The 20,323-nt window shown below is 38.6% G+C and overlaps 1 protein-coding gene across 2 annotated transcripts in view; it reads right to left on the bottom strand.

The window, feature by feature from the left end:
• Positions 1-2,883: 2,883 nt before the first annotated feature.
• LOC104897146 (GDSL esterase/lipase At3g26430) overlaps positions 2,884-20,323 on the bottom strand; it is a 32,012-nt gene continuing 14,572 nt past the window's right edge. For both annotated transcript variants that reach the window (XM_048646588.2, XM_010683973.4), the window contains 3 exons: positions 6,633-6,802; positions 3,776-4,046; positions 2,884-3,293 (listed from right to left, as the gene is read on the bottom strand). In XM_048646588.2, the coding sequence (XP_048502545.1) occupies positions 3,028-3,293; positions 3,776-4,046; positions 6,633-6,802 (707 nt within the window). In that variant the 3' untranslated portion in view covers positions 2,884-3,027. The remainder of the gene's footprint in view (positions 3,294-3,775; positions 4,047-6,632; positions 6,803-20,323) is intronic.

Below are 20,323 nucleotides of genomic sequence, written 5' to 3'. Positions count from 1 at the left end.
TTCGAATCCCCTCTCCCCTTCTTTGTACTTTGTACCGCCTTCGTGGCTCATATGAATAAAAAAATAAAATAATGTACATAAAAAGACAAAATGACCTAACCTCGTCAAAGAAAAATAAAATACTCCGTGTTATTGGTCAAAATAATAAGATCCCACCCAAACATGTGAAGGAAGAAAAAGGTACAACATGGAGTAATTCATGAGAGTAATGGGGGAACACTTTACCTGAAAAGAGGTCAATCTGGTCAATAAACCACGAGTTGACGACTCATTAACCTAAAAAGGTAGTATACTTTGTTGTAAAGGCTTGTACTAATTGGTGAAAGAAGCCACAAAAGGAAAGAAGATAGGGTAATTGAAAGAGAATAATTTAATTTCTATGATGACTTCTCCAATCTATGAATATATGGACTATCATAAGCTGTTTTCAAGGAAGTGGGTGGGTCTAAAGAAAGACATTATAACTCACCAAATTTGATTTGATATAACATCATTATTTTATTTTTTTACACAAAGTAACATAAAATGATGCCAATAAGAACACCAACAAATGAATAATCACTCCCTCAGATAAGTTCCGGTTTGTTTTGGCATACAATTACTCAGTGACTCAGGGCCGTCTTGAAAGTTTTAGGGCTCTTGTTCTAAAAATAAAAAATTAGGTCTTTCTAATTTGCGACATCTACATATATTGTGATTTTGAATCAACCGATTCTTTGCAAAAACCTTTGAATAAACTTGTTGGTGCAAAATCAGTTGGTTGACTTTGCAAACAAGTCAATGCACATCCAATAGTTTGATACTGAATGCCACAGGAGTCTTAGTCCCTCGGGATTACCAGTTTTAATTTGATAAAACCTTGCTAATGTACTTTGTTGTAATCTAATTGGTTAAACTGCAACGCCTAATAAATTCAGGCGAAAAGTAATCAAAAAGATCAAGATACAATAATTAATCTATTAATTATAGCCAAACATTTCCATTCACATCACAAACTTTTAGAATAAGTTTTACAACACATATGAGGATAATCCAGGCCAAACAACTAAAGTGAAAACACAAAGATTATTACCTCCATGAGTTCTTGCTTCAACTGGAGAATTTACAAACTTGTCGCTAGTACATGTTCTAGATCTAACTAACTAAAGTAAACTATAACCCTAAAAGGTGGTTGGCTAGGCTAAAGGCTAGATCTAACATACATCTTTGGAGGGAAATGATTTGAATCATCTTTAATTCAATTCATAATTTTTTTTGGCGCTGTACTGCACACGTTCTTACTTATGTGGCTTAGTCCTTTAACTGCTCGTGTCCTTGTCCCTGCTTGACTTCCATCTCCTGAAGACCTTGATTGACCTTGACTTTCATTGACTTCCTTTCATGGGCTTTACATTGTGATTGGGTATTTATATTATAATAATTAAACCTTTTGAGGTCTAATATAATGTACCATAATAAATGTTTATTAAGCATCTAAAAATGGTAGTAACAAATAATTGCCCCCCTGATTTGTGGAGTAATGTGCTAAGAATCCACAAATTATTAGCAGAGATGGACTTTCAATGGTTATAGCCAATATCATCCAGCAATATTCTGAATGTTACTTCTTCCATTGTTCTAAGGGTGGTCGACATATATTTCTTTAGGATGCACTAGTAGAATAAATGCTTATTGATGCGGTCATTCAGTAGCCTATTGCGACGGTTTTGGCTGCGCAACAATAGGTAATTAACCTATTGTTGCGATTTTTGACCACAACAATAGGCTAAGATATTATTGCGGGTCCTAGCCAAAATCGCAACAATAGGTTTATTTATTAAAAAAGTACAATGTATTGTTGCGGTTTTGGCTAGGAACCGCAACAATATCTTGGCCTATTGCTGCGGTTGTCGCCCAAAACAGCAGCAACAGGTCCTGGTACAGGTAATGTTTTTTTTTTCAATTTGCAATCAAATTTGAAAGATTAAAACAAGGCAACTAACCCATCCACTATCCACCAAATTCATATACAAACTGAAGATGAAATAACATATAAATCTCATTAATATATAAAGGTAAAAAAGCTAGTTACATAAATATTACAAAAGATAAAAAAATAAAATGAAAAAGCAAAAATAAAAAAACAACATTTACAACTAAATGACTAATTACAAAAAATATAATAAAAACAAAAAATATATTAGTTAAATAAGAAATTGAAAATCAAAAATAGATCCTAAAACAAAAAATCTACAAACAGATCTAAAAAAACGAAAAAAACAACGGAAAAAAAAATAGAAATTAATGAAAACGAAAAGAACAGAAATTCGCGAGGCCGAAAATTGAGGAGTCACCTAGCCACGAGGAGTCATAGCGTGACCCGCGAGCGAGTGTTGACGATGATGAAGAGGACGAAGCCAGGAGGAGTCACACCTATTGTGAAGGACCGAAGCATTGACAGAGGACCGGAGCCATGAGCGCCAATATTGCAACGAGCAAACGAACGAGTGAATATGAACGAGGGAAGCACCTAAGAAGCAAGTGTGATAAAAGAGCCTGATGGAGGGAAAGAGGTTAATGTGAATATGTCCATCATTGCAAGGAATCAATCTGCTTCTGGCAGCACTGATTATTGCCCGAATGATGAGTATTCTAAGCATATAAAACAAGAAGACAAGATATGGGACCTCTGCCTGACCTTTACAGAAAATCCTTATGATCAGACTTCAGGGCAGATTCTCAAGCAGATCTTGGAATCCTTTATTTCTCAAAGCTTTGAAAATTTTGCATTCGCATTTTTTAAACTTCTTTACCCAACCCAAAAACTTTATAATATTTTAGACAACAAACCCAAACACAAGAGAATATACTTATAATTTTTATTCAGTCAAACTAGTTCAGGAGTAATTCAAGACGATTCATATAATCTTTATTCATGTAAGATTCAAATTCATTCACATAAAATAATGGTTTGTCGAGCAAACTTAAACTGAAACATTCTCACTTCAATTCTTACTAGTCACTAGTCACTAGTCACTAGTCACCCCTTTACTTGGACTTGTGACAAGCCATTTCCAACGAAATTGGTGGGTCCAAGTATAAAGAATTTCTGGTTATTTGATCAAATAACCATTTGTTAGCTGCCTCAGTATAATGAATACCATCCCAATTCACTCGTGCGGAGGGATTATTGCACGATTTCGCAATCAAAATATCTTTGCCACCCACCATCTCCGTGCTTCCACATCTCATTGTGTTGTTGTAGTTGTATCTTCCCCCGATACCACAGCAAGCTACCAAAGGTTTATCAAAACCTGCAATTAATTCCCATGTCATATGAAAGCATATAGTGTATAGTAAGAATTTTGTTTCATAAGTACGTTGCAACGACTCGTCATCTATACTATAAAAAAGATATAATTTTCTCGATGTCAAAAAAAAAAAATTTATAATTTATCTTAAGATCTCTATCTGTTTCGAGAACATCTACACATGCATGGAGTTAAAGTTTGTATTGAAAGTTGATTTTATTTTATCAACTTCCAAGTAGCCCTTTATATTGTTAACCTTATTTTGATAATTATGACATGACATCATAAGTGACATGATAAGTAACGTTAAATAAGGCTTTCAAATGAATGATATAAAATTTAGATTATATATTATACTTATGCTCTAAAAAAAGCCTTCCACCGAATTGAAAAAGAACGAAATATATTAAAAAAAATGTAATATTCAACATTCAATACTCCTTCCGTCCCAAATGAAGAGATAAAATATTAGAAGGAAAATTTACCATATTTTTTGGCTTGGGTGATTAGGGTATATTTGAGAGAATATATATCAACATATGTGATTGCCGCCAAAGGCAAATCCATCCTTAGCTGAACCACAACTTCTTTCAGCAAACTGTTGTAGTACCGAGAAACCTCATTTAACGGGATTGCACATCCTGATTGATCAATTTGCACAGCGGTGAGGTTAAAGCGGTCTAACATATATGGTAGGCAGCCCAATGGACCTGTATTGTGGATCCAAAATGATCTTCCTCCTTGACCATAAACACCCTGCATCAGCACCAAAGTCTTGACTAATAAGTAATTTTTTTTTATTATGAAATGTTACTGCAAATGGGTATTTTCACAAATTTCATTGCTTAAAAAAAGTAGTAATATTTTGTAAATGTCATCTAACTTGATTGGTAAAGTCTTATAAACATGGTACATAAGGTAAGACATAAGATTGAATCCTTTCTACATCCTTGCGCTTAGTGACCGGACCGGAACTAGTTGGACTAGTGTACCGGAATTTGGAAAATATTTTTACCGAGACCGAACTGGTTTTGGACCTATTGGATCGAAATCTATATTTTTGTAAAAAAAAATTATTTGATTCAAACATATTTGCAAATTAGATATGTTAAAATTTAAAAATTTAATAACAATATTACCAAAAGGTAATAAATAGTAGGTTTTTAACATTCTAATTTTCTAGCTTTTAAACTTTTTAAAGATATAAAATTTTCTTTTACTAAAAAATCAGAAATTCCCGTCCACCGGTCAGGACCGAAAACCCGAAATCGGGATTTTCTCTGGACCGCGAATTAGACCGAAATTTTCAGTCCAATCCAAATTTCGGTATGATCCTGATCTTCACAGCCCTACTTGCACTTAGGGGTGTTCACCGGTCCAGGACCGGCGAACCGAAATCTAGAAAAATTTTGGACCTAGATTTGTCCGAAAAAATTCTGATCCGATAAGGACCAGAATTTTTCCAGTCAGATTCGATTTTGGACTTGTTTGATCGTAATCTATATTTTTTGTAAAAAAAAAACTATTTTCATTTGATTTAAACATCTTTATAAATTAGATATATTTAAATTGAATAATTTTAATAATAATATTGCTAAAGGGTAATAAATAGTAGGCTTTTAACTTTGTAACTTTCTACCCTTTTAAACTTTTTAAAATATAAACTATTTTTTTTACAAAAAAATTAGAAATTCCAATCCACTGGTCTGGATCGGAATTTTCCGGGTTTGGATGGGACCGTACTGAAAACCCAGAATCGGAATTTTCTTTGGACCGAGAACCGGACCGTAATTTTCGGTCCAGTCCAAATTTCGGTTCGACCATGTTCTTTGCAGAGCCCTACTTGCGTTTAGTCACTCTTTGACACCAAAATAAGTAGTATTATTTTGGCAAAATTGGTCTCAGTATAACAAACTATGGCGTGGATGCCTCTAACACCACAAACTTTGACGAGTAGTCAAACACCCCAAAGGAGATAACTTTTCTTGCCGAGAATGGAGAATCCTTGTTAATTTTCTCCCCATTTTCCCACTTTTTCTTTCACTTATCCTATTTTTTCATTGATTAGAAGCCTAGTCATGTGAACATGTATCGAAAAAAGTTAGTTTCAGCGTCATATATGACACTTAGTGCACCCATACCAATAGGTTGTCGTGTCTTGGCTACTTAGTCAAACTTGGTGGCGTTGGGTGCACCCGCGCTGTCGTTTGTGGTGTTGAGGTCAATTTCGCTTAATCTTTTTATTTGTACTACATTTGGCATGTGAATGGTAAGATTAACATCTTTCTTATTTGTTGGAAAATTGGACAGGAATAATCCCACTTTTGCCGGATCTGTCAAAAATAATTCCACCTTTGAATTATTCTGGAATAATCCTAACTTTGCTTACTGAATCGATTTTTTGGTCCTAAGAATTTGTAACTTGGTAAACCGGTAAATTTTCCCCTAAAACCTCCCCCCCCCCCTCTCTCTCTCTCTCCTCTCACCAATCATCACCACCATCTTACCATCTCCTTTCCACTCCACCTCCGTCAGTCCGCCACCATCTCCTCTTCACTTTACCATCGCCACCATCTCATCTCCTCAGTACCCCACCATAGCCACCATCTCCTCTCCACCGTACCATGCACCCATCTCTTTTCCTCCATCTCCACTTCCATAACCCATCTTAAGCCTAACTATCATATCCACCACCACTGCAAAACACGGATTTCATTAATGGGGTCTTTAAAAGGAGTATCAACCATGATAAAGTAAGGCTTTATATCAGACCCATCAACCATGGTTTTGGTGGTTCAGCTAGCTGTATGGTGGTGGTGGTTTGGACGGTTTGACTAGGTAAAGGAGAAAGTAATCAATTAAGAGAGTTAGAGGGTTGGGGAGGGGGTTCTCCAGTGGGCAGGGGTGGTGGAAGGGGCTAGGGTTAGGGTGGGGTTGGTTTCAATTGGTTGGGGGAGGGAGAGGAGAGAGAGATTTTGTTTTTTTTTTTTTTTAAAAAAACTTTTACCTGTTTTAACCGAATAAATACCAAAGTTAACTTGTTATTACCGGTCATTATGTTCTTAGGACCAAAAAATCAAGTAAGCAAAAGTAGGATTATTCTAGAATAATCCAAAGGTGGAATTATTTTTGACAGATCGGGCAAAGGTGAGATTATTCTTATTCAATTTTCCAATTTTGTTTTTGTTTTCCCTAAAAAAAGTTCTATGTTTTACCCTTCATTTATTCATTCTAACTCCTTATTTTTCCTTATGTGAGCAATTGTATTTCTGGCCTAGATTTATATGTGGAAGGAAAGCAAAATCAAAATAGTAAGAAAACAAAAGCATAAAAGAATATTACCTTTACAACTTTGGAGAACTGATGGAGAACATCAGGGATGTATGCCTTGACCTGCTCAGAGGTCATGTTAAGTTTGTAGCCAGCAGTAAGGTCATTTTGCCCAATATCAAAGGTGTAGAGAGCACGAGTGAAATAGTCTTCTTTCGGTAACAACTCTCTGAAAACTCCTCCTATAGCAATTTTTTAAACAAAAAAAACCTCTATAGATCGAATGACATGTTTGATTTGTGATGAACATAGAAAACAAGATATAGAGTATAGCTATGACAAAATAAAAGTAAAGAAGATGTGTAACAAATATATGTGGTTCAATTTGCTTAAAAATACCTACTCCTCCCGGCAAAGAGTAGTATTTTCTTATTTGATTTAAGGGAGAAAAGAAGATAAACAATGAAATACTAGCATATGCTACCCCGTTTCAAATTAATCTACACACTTAATTATGGGGAAGAACTAAGGAGAATGTGCAAAGGTATGAGAAATAAATTAAAACGGTGGAGAGAGAAACTAAAAAGTGAGAGAGAAAAACTAAAAAGTAGGTCAAAATATTAAAAAGCGGATGACATGGTGGGCAAAGAGAAAAATGTAGATGTGACATTACCAAAAATAGAAAAAGCAACAGTGTGTAGGTAAAAAAAGAAATAGACTAAAAAGAAAAGTGTTTATATTAAAAAGAATCAGAGGTAGTACAAGTTACGGACTCCGAGCCCTTGGTCAGCAAGTACCTTAAGACTACACGCAACCTCAAGATTTCATTACAACACACCCTCTTAGACATCTGCACCACGGGTCGTTCATTAGATTGGTGTCGCATAGTTCACGTTATCCAGGCCCAAGTGCAAGAAGCTTGTGTTTTGGCGACGTGTTGAGGAACAATTTCCTCGCTGTTATTACTGTTTAGTTTTTTTTTTTTTTTTAAGTCTTTTGTCGTTATTTTCAATCTCCTTGCCGTCAAAAAAGAAAAAGTTACAACTCTCTATCCTTCTCTCTCAAATACTCTATCTCCCACTTAACGGGATCTCTGGGTGGAGTTACATCTTGGCTTGAATTACTTTCTTTAAATAACTCTAACAACGCCCTTTTTTATAAGATATTAAAATGCTAAAGAACCACAAAAACCCATAAATTGTTAGTGGCTAATAGTTGTCGTAATACTATATATAGGATTTAGGAAAACCCTGAAGAAACCATAAATAGCAAAACTGATCAACCGGCAAAACTATCGGCCTGTGTAGTCTTCTCACTCAGGGGCATTATTCACTTGCCCAGGTAAAACTTACCTATGAACACTAGCGTTGGCTCACCTGTCCGGGCTGCTATCTTTTCCCTTTGAGCAACTCTTTAACACCCAAATTACATTGTTGTGTTGAGGATCCTCCTCCTACTTCTCCTACTTGACAGCAGCATTAGCTTCCTCTACAAGTTTGTTAACAGAATAATGAGCTGGCAGTTTGTTAGTTAGTTTGTTATGAAGTCAGTTAGTCTGTTAGCTTGTTATAAGCTTAGCCAATCAGATTTAAGCTTTTGTACTATAAATACTTCACTTGTAATATTCTTACAGTAATTCAATTCAATACAATTCTTCTCTCCTTCTGAATATAATTCTCTCTATTCTAAGCTGAGTTTCTGGAATAATAATATTGATCTTCTTCATTATTTGAGCTCAATCTCAAATCATAACATGGTATCAGAGCAGCATTTGATCCTGCTCAAAATTTTTCCGCAATCATCTCTGAATTGTTGAAAGATCAATCAAATTCTTCATCAAACCTCTGAAGTTTCTGCAGAACCTCAGTAAGATTCAAATTCTTCTCAAATTCTTCTCACTTTTACCTGTAATTCAGCTATAATTACTGAATATTCTTGAAATTCAGCATTTCCTTCTTAAAATCTTGTGAAAATCTTTAAAATTCAATCTCAAAATGCCTGAAACTGAAACTAGTGTTGATCCTGCTCAAGATCCAACTTCACCTTATTACATTCATCCTAGTGATTCGCAATTTAAGCTTGTTTCTGTAAAATTTAGTGGATCTGGATACAATGATTGGAAGAGGTCAGTCATAATAGGCTTGTCTACTAAAAATAAATTAGGTTTCATTGATGGATCTATTGAGAAACCAAAACCAGATTCACCTCTTTGTAAAGCTTGGGATAGGTGTAATAATACCTTGATTTCTTGGTTCATACAAGCCTTAGATACTACTATTGCTCGTAGTATTCTGTATTATGATTCTATACATGAGATATGGTGCAATTTGGAGGAGAGTTTGGACATACATCAGGAACTCAGATCTATAATATTCAACAGCAAATTGCTGAAATAGAACAAGGTGAAGACAATGTGTCTGAATATTATACAAAACTGAAGATGTTATGGGATGAATTTGATGCCTCAAATCCTCTTCCTATCTGTACTTGTGCAAATTGCACATGTGATGTCACTAAAAGGATTCTTAAGCTTCAAGAGGATCAAAGATTAACTCAGTTTCTGATGAAACTTAAACCTGCCTATAGACAAGTCAGAGGTACAATTTTAATGCAATCTCCTCTTCCAAACATTTCACATGCCTATAGGCTAGTTGTTCAAGAAGAAAGACATAGAGAGGTCTATGCTTCTGTCCATTCCACTAGTGATAATGAGTCTACTGAGCCTATGGCCTTTGCTGCTGTAAACAAGAAGAAATTCTCAGAATATCACTATAATCAGAGGCATAGTTCATACAACAAACCACCTTCAAATCAGTTCAATTACAGGGGGAATAATCAAGGAAAGCGACCTTTCTGTGAGCATTGCAAAATGCTTGGCCATACTATAGATAAATGTTACAAGATCTATGGTTATCCACCCAAGGATAATTGGAAGAATAAGCCTGGTACTACTCCAGCTCATAATCAAGCTTCCAGTTCTCATGTTGCTGCTGTTGCAACACCTACTATGGATCCTAGTGCTCCTCTCACTATGGAACATTATAATCACATTCTCTCTCTCATTGGCAAAACATCACAACCTGATGCAATTGAATCTAATATTGATGATCTTCCTCACACTGCCATGCTAGCAGGTACTTGTCTGTTTTCTCTTACAAGTTGTTCTAATTGGATTCTTGATAGTGGAGCCTCAGATCACATGTGTCATGATCTTACTATGTTCACTGATTATCAGAATGTATTGCATCAACATCATACTATCACTATACCTAATGGTAGTAATGCCACAGTTCATCACAAAGGCTCAGTCCAACTAGGACCAAACATTATCCTTAAAAATGTTCTTCACATACCTGATTTCAAGTTCAACTTAATTTCTATTCCTAAGTTGACTTATGACTTGAACTGTGAAGTGTTTTTTTCATCTAACTCTTGCTATATTCAGGACCATTTTCTGAAAAAGCCACAGGTTCTTGGTAAGCTCAAGCATGGTCTGTACTGCTTAGAGCATTCTACTTCAAACACATCTGATGCCATTCAATCAGTTTCTACTGCTTGTCCCAGTCTGTCACACAACAAATCTGCTATTGATCAGGCCAAACTATGGCATCTCAGGCTTGGTCACATGTCTTTTAAGCATTTGAATAAACTTTGTCCTTTTGTCGATGTAAAAGATTGTATAGCTTCTTGTTTTTGTCAGGTTTGTCATACTGCAAGACAACCTAGACTTCCTTTTACACATAGTAGTATCAAATCAACCCATCCTTTTCAATTAGTTCATCTAGATGTATGGGGGCCCTATAAAACTGCCACCTACAATGGAAGTACTATGTTTCTTACTGTGGTTGATGATTATACAAGAGCTACTTGGATTTTCCTCCTTAAATACAAATCTGCAGTTCCTAAAGTCTTTCAAGATTTTTTCATGTTTGTTAAAACTCAGTTTCAAACTTCTATACTTGGTGTAAGATCAGATAATGCCCTTGAGTTTTGTGAAGGTAACATGAAGCAGTTTCTTCTTCAACATGGCATCACTCATCAAACAAGTTGTTCTGACACACCACAACAGAATGGTGTGGTTGAACGCAAGCATAGACACTTGCTTGAGACTGCTAGGGCACTTTATTTTCAATCTAAGGTGCCTGCTTCTTTCTGGGGTGATTGTGTGCTTTGTGCTGCCCATCTCATCAACAGAATGCCACTTGCTACTCTTAATTTTGTCACACCCTATGAGAAGTTGTATGGAGTTCCACCTAATGTTCATCATCTCAGAGTCTTTGGGTGCCTTTGTTACTCTTCCACATTAAAACAAGGTCGATCAAAGTTTGATTCCAGGGCTGATCCTTGTGTGTTTCTTGGATACTCTTCTTCTCAAAAGGGCTATAAAGTCTACAATCTTACTACTCACAAACACTCAGTTTCCAGGGATGTTGTTTTCCATGAAAAACATTTTCCCTATCATTTTTCTCCCACAAAACCTGCTCCACAAATATTTCTTCCTGTTGCTACACCTATTCAACCATCTTTGATGATTCTGCCCTCTATTCTCTTCATCCAATGTTGTTACTGATCTTTCTACTCTCTTCCTAATTTATCTACTTCAGCTTCACACTCACTTCTTTCCTACTTCAGTATCATCCTCTCCTATTCCTCTTCTTCTACAGTCCCTCCTCTCTTAGAAGATCTATCAGATCTCATAAAACACCTACTCATTTTCAAGACTATGTTTGCACTAATGTTTCCTTTTGCAATCTAGTTACTCTCTCTTCTGCTCTCTCTTCTACATTGGGTGTCTATGATGAGCCTTCTACTTACAAAGAAGCTTCACAGCATCCTCATTGGGTCAGTGCAATGGACAAAGAATTAACTGCCCTTGCTCACAACAATACATGGCAGCTAGTTCCTCTTCCCAAGGGGAAGAAACCTATTGGCTCTAAGTGGGTCTTCAAAGTTAAGCTTCATGCTGATGGATCTTTAGAAAGATATAAGGCTAGGTTGGTAGCCAAAGGCTACAACCAAAAGGAAGGATAGATTACCAAGAAACTTTCTCCCCAGTTATTAAAATGTCCACTGTTAGGTGCATCATAGCCTTAGCAGCTTCTAAAGGGTGGGATCTTTGGCAATTGGACATCAATAATGCCTTCCTACATGGTGATTTGTTAGAGGAAGTGTACATGACTCCTCCTGCTGGGTTACCTACACCTCCCAACACAGTTTGTTTGCTCAAAAAGTCACTCTATGGCCTAAAGCAGGCTTCTAGGCAATGGTTTGCCAAGTTAGTCACTGAATTGCTTCATCTAGGCTATTATCAATCCAAAAATGATTATAGTCTCTTTCTCAAGCACTCTCTTGATAAAATCACTCTTGTTGCTGTGTATGTGGATGATATTATCATCACTGGTAATGATCCTATCAGTATCTCCTCTCTCAAGTCTCATCTACATGATACTTTTAGTATCAAAGATTTAGGGAAGCTTCACTACTTCCTTGGTATTGAAATCACTTACCTTTCTTCTGGAATTTGCTTATCTCAGCATAAATTCACCAAAGAATTACTCCAAGCTTCAGGTCTTTCCTCTTGCAAGTCTGCAGTCACTCCTCTCCCCCTCAATCTCAAGTTATCTGCTCATGAAGGAGCTCCCTGCACTGATCCTGAGTTCTATAGGAAGATGGTTGGTAAACTTAATTTTCTTACTCATACCAGGCCTGACCTTGCCTATACAGTCCAGTACCTCAGCCAGTTCATGCATCTTCCTAGAGATCCTCATTTACAAGCCTTGTTTCACACTTTGAGGTACATCTCTTCTACTGGTACAAAAGGCATCTTACTCAATGGCTGTTCTGCTCCAGTTCTACAGGCCTATTCTGACTCAGATTGGGGGTCTTGTCCTGATAGCAGAAGGTCTATCACTGGTTACATTATGATGCTTGGTACTTCTCCTATAAGTTGGAAGTCTAAGAAACAATGTACTGTCTCCAAATCCTCTAGTGAGGCAGAATATAGAGCTATGGCCTCAGCAGCCAGTGAAGTTACTTGGCTTGTTCGCCTTCTTCAAGAAATTGGTTTGGATAAATTGACTCCTGTCACCTTGCACTGTGACAACCAAAGTGCTATTTACATAGCCAAGAACCCAGTCTTCCATGAGCGCACAAAGCACATAGACATTGATTGTCACTTCACTAGGGACAAGGTCCTAGAAGGGTTACTTCAGCTGACTTATCTCCCTACATCTAGCCAACTTGCTGACATTTTCACTAAGATCTTACCTTCTCCTCAGCATAATTTATTGTTACACAAACTAGGTTTGGTCTCTTCCACACCTAGTTTGAGGGGGGCTGTTGAGGATCCTCCTCCTACTTCTCCTACTTGACAGCAGCATTAGCTTCCTCTACAAGTTTGTTAACAGAATAATGAGCTGGCAGTTTGTTAGTTAGTTTGTTATGAAGTCAGTTAGTCTGTTAGCTTGTTATAAGCTTAGCCAATCAGATTTAAGCTTTTGTACTATAAATACTTCACTTGTAATATTCTTACAGTAATTCAATTCAATACAATTCTTCTCTCCTTCTGAATATAATTCTCTCTATTCTAAGCTGAGTTTCTGGAATAATAATATTGATCTTCTTCATTATTTGAGCTCAATCTCAAATCATAACATGTTGCTTGTGATAGATTTTATTCTTTCCAAGTAGATGTAGTAGTACTTGTTACGTAGTGATTATACTCGTAAAAATACTGCTCTTTCCACAATAGGTTCTTCAACTAGAGACTTGTGCAACAATGCTTTGATAAAAAGATCCCGAACCTGAGCTCCGTTTCCAGACCTGTATAAAGGGACCCACCCTGGAGGTTTGGGCGTGGTATTTTCCCCTCCGAAACTTAAGTCAGGTATCAGGACTAGTAAACAAAAACTTTTAGAGAGAGAAAGTAGAGAGAGAGAGAATTATGATAGAGTGACAATACAGTACTCTAAAAAACGTAACTTTCTCATGATTTCAAGAACTATTTATAGTGTTTGGGATAATTGATGTGCTATGAGGTCACCCTAATTTAGGAGCACCTGATTGGCTAAGTAATGAAATAATGACATGAGATAAGCATTTATTGGAGGGTACACCTCATCCAACCTTATGTAGGTCCCTTTTTGGGAATCTGGGCCCAAGTATAGGCCAGACCAGAAAGGTGGGATGGTACTTCTCCAAATTGGGATTTGTACTTCAGCAATCCTCCTTTTGGCCCTGTACTTTTTTTCAATAGGCAAGGGACACATGGTCGATCCAGATGAATCCACGTGTCCTACTTAGAGCCGCCGATCTTTAGGCTACAATATTTACCCCCTAAAAGAGGTTTTTTACCGTTTGGGTGCCAAGACGGTTAAAATTCTCTTTAAACTTAAGAGAACTGCTATGATTTTTCAAAAATGGTGAAGGGGCCATTTTGCGGTTCTCGACCAGTCAACACTCAAGGGGTTTTTGAGTGCAACATTTATTTTCACCGGAAGGAGAGGTCATTTTTACCTCCCTATAAATATGATCTTTTGTCCTTTCATAGATCATTTCACACCTTGAGATTATTTTTCTAGAGAGAGACTCAGCGTTTTTCCTGAATTTCTAGAGAGAGAGTGCGTTCGTCTAGAACTTAGTACCTTAGCAACCGTCCGAGTAACTCAACAGGTATCCCTCTCCTTCTTCTTGCTCTCAATTATTTACTTCTCCTTTCATTTTTTTAAAAGAATGGATTCCTCTTCGTTGTCGAATAATCCCGGTCGCTTAAGAGTTGGTCTTAACACTAGAACGGATAATCTTCCCTCTTCAGCATATTTTAGAGTTGGGCCTATTCTGGCCGATCATGCATTTTATTTTTATGGACATGGACGGCAAAGTCAGACGACCCAATCTTTACCTGTGCAGGGTAATCTGGCGTGCGTCAAGCAAACTGCTCGTCTAAGATGAAGAGTAAACATCCCGGCCTCCAGCTCTGAAATGGAGGCGTCAACCAGCAGAATCCCTGAAGATGGGGAACGTGAAATTCAGAGTGCGTGGCCGGCACCGGAAACTCCCTCCCTGGGAGCGTCCAAGAAGAAGGACTTATGGAAATGACATATGAGTTCATCCCGTCTGGGAAAGACATGGAAGTGGACGAGACCAACGAGGCAGAAAGCGAATCTAGTCCGTCCAATGATTCGGTCGACCCCTCCACAACTTCTTTCGAGATTAGACGACGCCTAGGTCCTTTCTCAAACTGAAGGTTAATTTGAGCCAATAACCGTTGGCTTGGACGGGTAGGAACGAACCTTAGACACTTTTCCTCGGCTATTCCTATGCTGGGGTATTCTTTTGTCCTGCCGAGTAGGGAGGATACCGTTGTTAGTGTCCCGTCTGGTCATTTTATCGTTTATAGGCTGGTCTTGGATGCAGGGCTGAGATTTCCCCTTCACCCTTTCATTAGCCGCCTGTTACATTATTATAACATCGACCACAACTAATTAGCCCCTAACTCCTGGCAAAACATCCTGACCTTTTTGGCCATTTGCGAGTTAAAAGGCGTCACTCTTTCTTTGCTGGCCTTTACATAGATACACTATGTATCTAAGGTTCCTAAAACAGTAGAACGAGCCTGGTTCACTAGGGGAAAAAAAAAAGGAAGGGCTGCGGAGGAAGGGCTGCGCTTTTTCTAAAAGCGCAGCCCTACACAACAGAAGGGTTGTGTTTTTTTATAAAAGCGCAACCCTTCACTTAGTAGGGCTGCACTTTTAGAAAAAGCGCAGCCCTTCTTACTTCAGAAGGGCTGCGCTTTTTCTAAAAGCGCAACCCTACTAAGTGAAGGGCTGCGCTTTTATAAAAGGCGCAGCCCTTCTAACTAAGTAGGGCTGCGCTTTTGAAGAAAAGCGCAGCCCTTCTTACAAAAATTTGAAAAATTCATCTTCGCGGGCTTCAAATATTAAGCGGGATTCGTCAAATATATTATCCCTCATTCTCTCTCCTCTCTCATGTCTCTCATTATTCCTTTCCTCCTTCTCTCTCATCCTCTCGTCTCTCTCAAAAACTCCCATAAACGTTTGCGACAAAAACCATGAAATGATTTACACTAAACATGCCGACGGAGTCCGATTGCCTATTGTGATACTTTTTCGGAAGCAGAACAGCCCAACGAGTCAAGTTCGTTTAAGCCTCCAAATAGGCATTTTAAGTTTTTCCGAATTTTTTTCCCTTAAATTATGTATTAGGGTTTTGTTTTATGTATTTAAACATTATTAGGTTAATGTTTGGAGGTAGTTCTTGTATTTTCAGATCTATAATGTTCTTGTATACTTCTCTTTGTTTTGATTAATGTTCTTGTATACTTCTCGTTGTTTTGATTAATGTTCTTGTATTTTCATCTTTGTTTTGATTAATTTTCTTGTATTTCCAGATCTATAATTTCTTCTCTTCTGTATATTAGTTTTTGTTCCTTTTTTTTCATTTTCGTTTCATTCTTTTTTTTGTTTTGGGTTTAGTATTTTCGTATCGTTTCTCTTCTCTTCTGTTTAATTTCAGAAAATGTGAGATTATGAGTAAAAAAATGGCAAAAAAGTTTTTTTTTTTTTTTTTTGGTAGGAAGGGCTGCGCTAGTTAGGAAAAAGCGCAGCCCTTCTAGCTCAGAAGGGCTGCGCTTTTTCCTAACTAGCGCAGCCCTTCTAAGCTAGAAGGGCTGCGCTTTTTCCTAACTAGCGCAACCCTTCTAGCTTAAGGGCTGCGCTTTTCTAGCGTAGCCCTACTTAAAAAGTGAAGGGCTGCTACTGAAAGGGCTGCTGTCAAAAAGCGCAGCCCTACAAGCCTTTTTCAGCGCAGCCCTTCTTCATTTTTCCACTAGTGGTTCAATGTCTACAACCGTCACGGTTTTCTGACGTCTTGGGACAAGAGTTCCAAGATGCAAGCCTGGAAGGCAGAATTTCTGTTCGTCCAAGCGCCTAACGAGGCAGTGGCTAGGAGATATCGCCACTTTAGCCGGGGGCCTACCAACACCGGACGAAGAACATCTTTTTTAGAGCTGGAGAATAATTCTGACGAGGAACTGGTGGAATACTTTAGAATATCGGAGTATTTGCCTCAAACAACTCGTCCTTTAAGGGTCCGTCCAACTGAATACCTTGTAAGGAAATGTTTTACAATGACAATTTCCTGGTCGCCGCTGGCTTACGGTCGGCCGAAGATAGAGGTATACCCCTTATACCATAAGTAAAATTCTTTGTGCAAGAACTTAACACTACTAATGATGTGTTTCATTTTTTACAGCTCCTGCTAAAGCCGTCCTGAAGAGATCTTGGTCGGGAGACACCAACATGTCCAAGTTTACCAGCTCTCTTTTGGAAGGAGTACAACAAAACCGGCTCTGAAAAAAGGACGGATACCCTGCTTATTTATTTTTTTGAGCCTTCGTCCAAAGTGTGTTACAAAGTCTTGCAAAAGGACTCCTTCTTAGAGCTAGGCGGCCATGGTGGCTGTTCTACCCTCTAGGGCATGTCTATTTCAGGACGAGGCTCTCTTAAGAAGGGAAGCCGACTAGAAGTCTTCTGGCCGGCCTTCTTCTTTAGCTAGCACTAGTATAGGAACTGAAGTGCCTGTTCAGTTTCTGGACGAGTCTTGCTTCTAGGCGAAGGGCGGCCAACCGTTCTGTGGCCGACCTTCTTCTCTGGGTAACCTTCGTCTGGGAACTGAAAATTTTATCAGTTTCTGGACGGGATTTTTTCTCAGATGAGAAGTGGGCAACTGTCATTTGGCTGCTCTCATTCCTTGGGCAACCTTCGTCTAGGAACTGAAAGTTTTTATCAGTTGCTGGACGAGTCTCTTTCTTTGGTGAGGAGCGGCCAACTACCCTTTGGCCGACTACCTTGTTTCGGCTCCTATCTCTTGAAGTTGATTTCCTAACTTGTATTTTCTTTGCTTTCAGAAAAATGCCCCAATGTCAAAGGCGTTGGCTGAGAAGGTGGCCACCAAGAAGAGGTTGGCTACTACTGGAGATGCTCCTCCTCCCAAAAAATCCAAAGGCTTTACAGCCAAGAACAAGGTCGAGCGTCCTTCTCTGCTGAAGGTTGAGAAGCCTCCTAAAGCAGAAGATACGAGGGCCATTGTTCCCTTTATCGAGGAGGATAGCTTGACGCCTTCTACTGCTGCCAAACAACCGGATTCTAGAAAGCCCTCAGAAGGCTGAAGAACAATTCACACAGCCGGACGCGGGTAAGGATGGCTCGGCCTTTTCTGACCATGTTGCTAGGGTGGTATCTCAGATGCCCCCGCATATAGATCTGCTTCGCTGTCTTTTGGTGAGTCCTACTACTCCAACACAGTTAAGACACTACGTGTTGGCAGGCGTCCGATGAGTCCGTCCACAGACTAGCATTGGTCATTCCCATCAGAAACACTGATGAATCTCCTCTTTTAGATAAAGGCAAAGGAGTAGCTGATATAGTTTCCTGAGGCTTCCCCTGTACTCTCGGACGACAAGTCCTCGATCGCTTTCATTAGGATGACCCGGCCGATCGTAAGAAGCTCAAGTAGGAGCTCTTCAACTGCTTCCCTGAGCCTCATATCAAAGGCTTGAGAGGTACTTCCTCCGGGCATGTAGGCTACATGTCCCAGCTTGCTACTGAGGTATAGAAATCATTTCCCTGCTGTTCTTCTTTTGTACTTGTGAAATAATTTGTTTTTTATGATCGTCTGACTAATTGATTTTATCTTCTTCTCCTCAGCTCTACGCTCGAAGTATAATTACAGAAGATTGGGCTAGCCTGCTCAGAAAAGAAAATAAAAGAGCTGGTTCGGCAGGCTACCACGGCTAATGACCAAGCTATGTATGATATTCAGCTAGCGGAGACTCTACATCACCAGTCTAGGGAAGCCGGGGAGAAGTGCTCAACCGAGATAGAGGCACAAAATAAAAACTATCTTATTCGCATTAACGGTCTCTTCAACGAGAAGGATGAGCTGGAGCTGACCTTGAAGGCTGAGAGGAATACTGCTTTCTTGGCCGCGGTTCAACTTAGAAGGGAGAATTAACTTCTAAGGGCACATAACCATCGGCTAAAGGAGGAGGCGGCTCAAGCCTTTAATGACGCTAAGGAGGCCTTGAATGAGGTCATTGACACCTCCAAGACCTAGGCTGTGAAGGCCTTTAAATTGCTGACCGAAGCGGACGAAGTTCCTCGCTATGAACGTCGTCTAGACTTCCAAGAGAGTCTTCACATAGCCATGGTGGCCGGCGAGGATCCTCCAGTCTTTCGAGAGTTGCCTGATGACGAAGAAGAGGAGGAAAAGGCCGAAGAAGAGACTCAGGTCGAGGACGCCAACATCCCCCCTGAGAAATCATAACTTGAGCTTAATGTTGTTGTAGCCTGGTCGGAGGCTATTTTGTACTTAGCCTATTCTGTTTTTCTATTTTCTAGGTTGTAATCCATTTGGACAAATCAATATATATCAGAACTTCTTCTCCAATCTTGTCTCTGTTTGCAATTTTGCTTTTGTTGACTAAGTACCAAAATGCCTCGTCCAACTCTGAATAAACGCAATTCATCCAATATTGTTACCACTGATGGACAAATTGAATCCATAATTTTCTCCAACACTTGCTCAATTTCTTACTCGTTCTTGAGTATAGAAATGTTCCACTTAAGACAGGACTTCTGATGATTATCCAGCCCATTATTTCTGGACGATCTCGTTTTCTATAATTTTACAACTATTGGTGTTGTTCGTCTGAGAGTTGAGAATTGATAGGATAATCAGCAGATAGTTTTGCCTATGTGCTTTTCTAACCAGTTATCAAGCCGTCCATGGTCCAAGGTCATAGATTGACCATTATCATGGACGGATTCAACTGAATCACTATGTCTTGGCTCCCCCCCCCCCCCTTCTTGGACAAAGTGTATTCTATGAATCCTCTTTGTTCTAAGAAGAAGAACGACCATGTCTAATTGAGATGTATGAGGGATAAAAGCATCCAGGGGACCAGTAGTCCGTCCTTCTTTCGTTTGTAATAACTTGTTCCTTTACTAAGGTGGTTATTACTTGGATGGCCTTATGATTGAAAGTAAGACCCCTTTACTAAGGTTTCTTAATTCTGACCATCTTCTTTTAGGAGATTGATGTTACCCTTTCTAAAGTTTATCAATTGAATACCATTCGTCATGTGACAAACCTTATAGATCTGTAACATGTTTGGCTGGTCTCCTGGTAGAAGCACTTGTTTTACTAACATGGCAGACATTTTTATTTTTATTTACTTTGTTACTTAGTAAAAATTACTTATTTTGAACCACTGTTTTGGCCGGTGGTAAGATGCCCCTAAGTAAATAACATTAAGTAACAGGTAAAAAGACAAATATAAGGCGAAAGTATAATTGTATTATATGAATTTTGCTTGGCTGATTGCCAAGGTACATGTATACATATCTACTCTTTCATTGCTGTGCCATAGCACTTTCCTGAGGAACTAACATACTTCCTTAATTTACTCAGACGTGGTACTTTTTTTCAAGGTATCTAAGTTCGAAGTTCAAGGGATTGGACAACCATCCATGGCTTGAAGACCAAACGTACCACTTTGCACTTCCTGGACGATTTGATAAGGTCCTTCCCAATTTGGTGTTAGTTTGCCCAACTCTTTGGCTCTGCCAACAGCTTCCATCTTCCTTAAGACCAGGTCCCCTACTTTGAGTGGTCGTCTGGTGATTCTCTTGTTAAATTCTCGAGCCATTCGGAGTTTATATAGCTGCATTCTTAACAATGCA

This window comes from Beta vulgaris, chromosome 6 (assembly GCF_026745355.1).
Source record: "Beta vulgaris subsp. vulgaris cultivar EL10 chromosome 6, EL10.2, whole genome shotgun sequence".
Taxonomy (NCBI): domain Eukaryota; kingdom Viridiplantae; phylum Streptophyta; class Magnoliopsida; order Caryophyllales; family Amaranthaceae; genus Beta; species Beta vulgaris.
The sequence above is the reverse complement of the archived record's forward strand: the minus strand, read 5'-3'. Positions and strand labels throughout refer to the sequence as shown.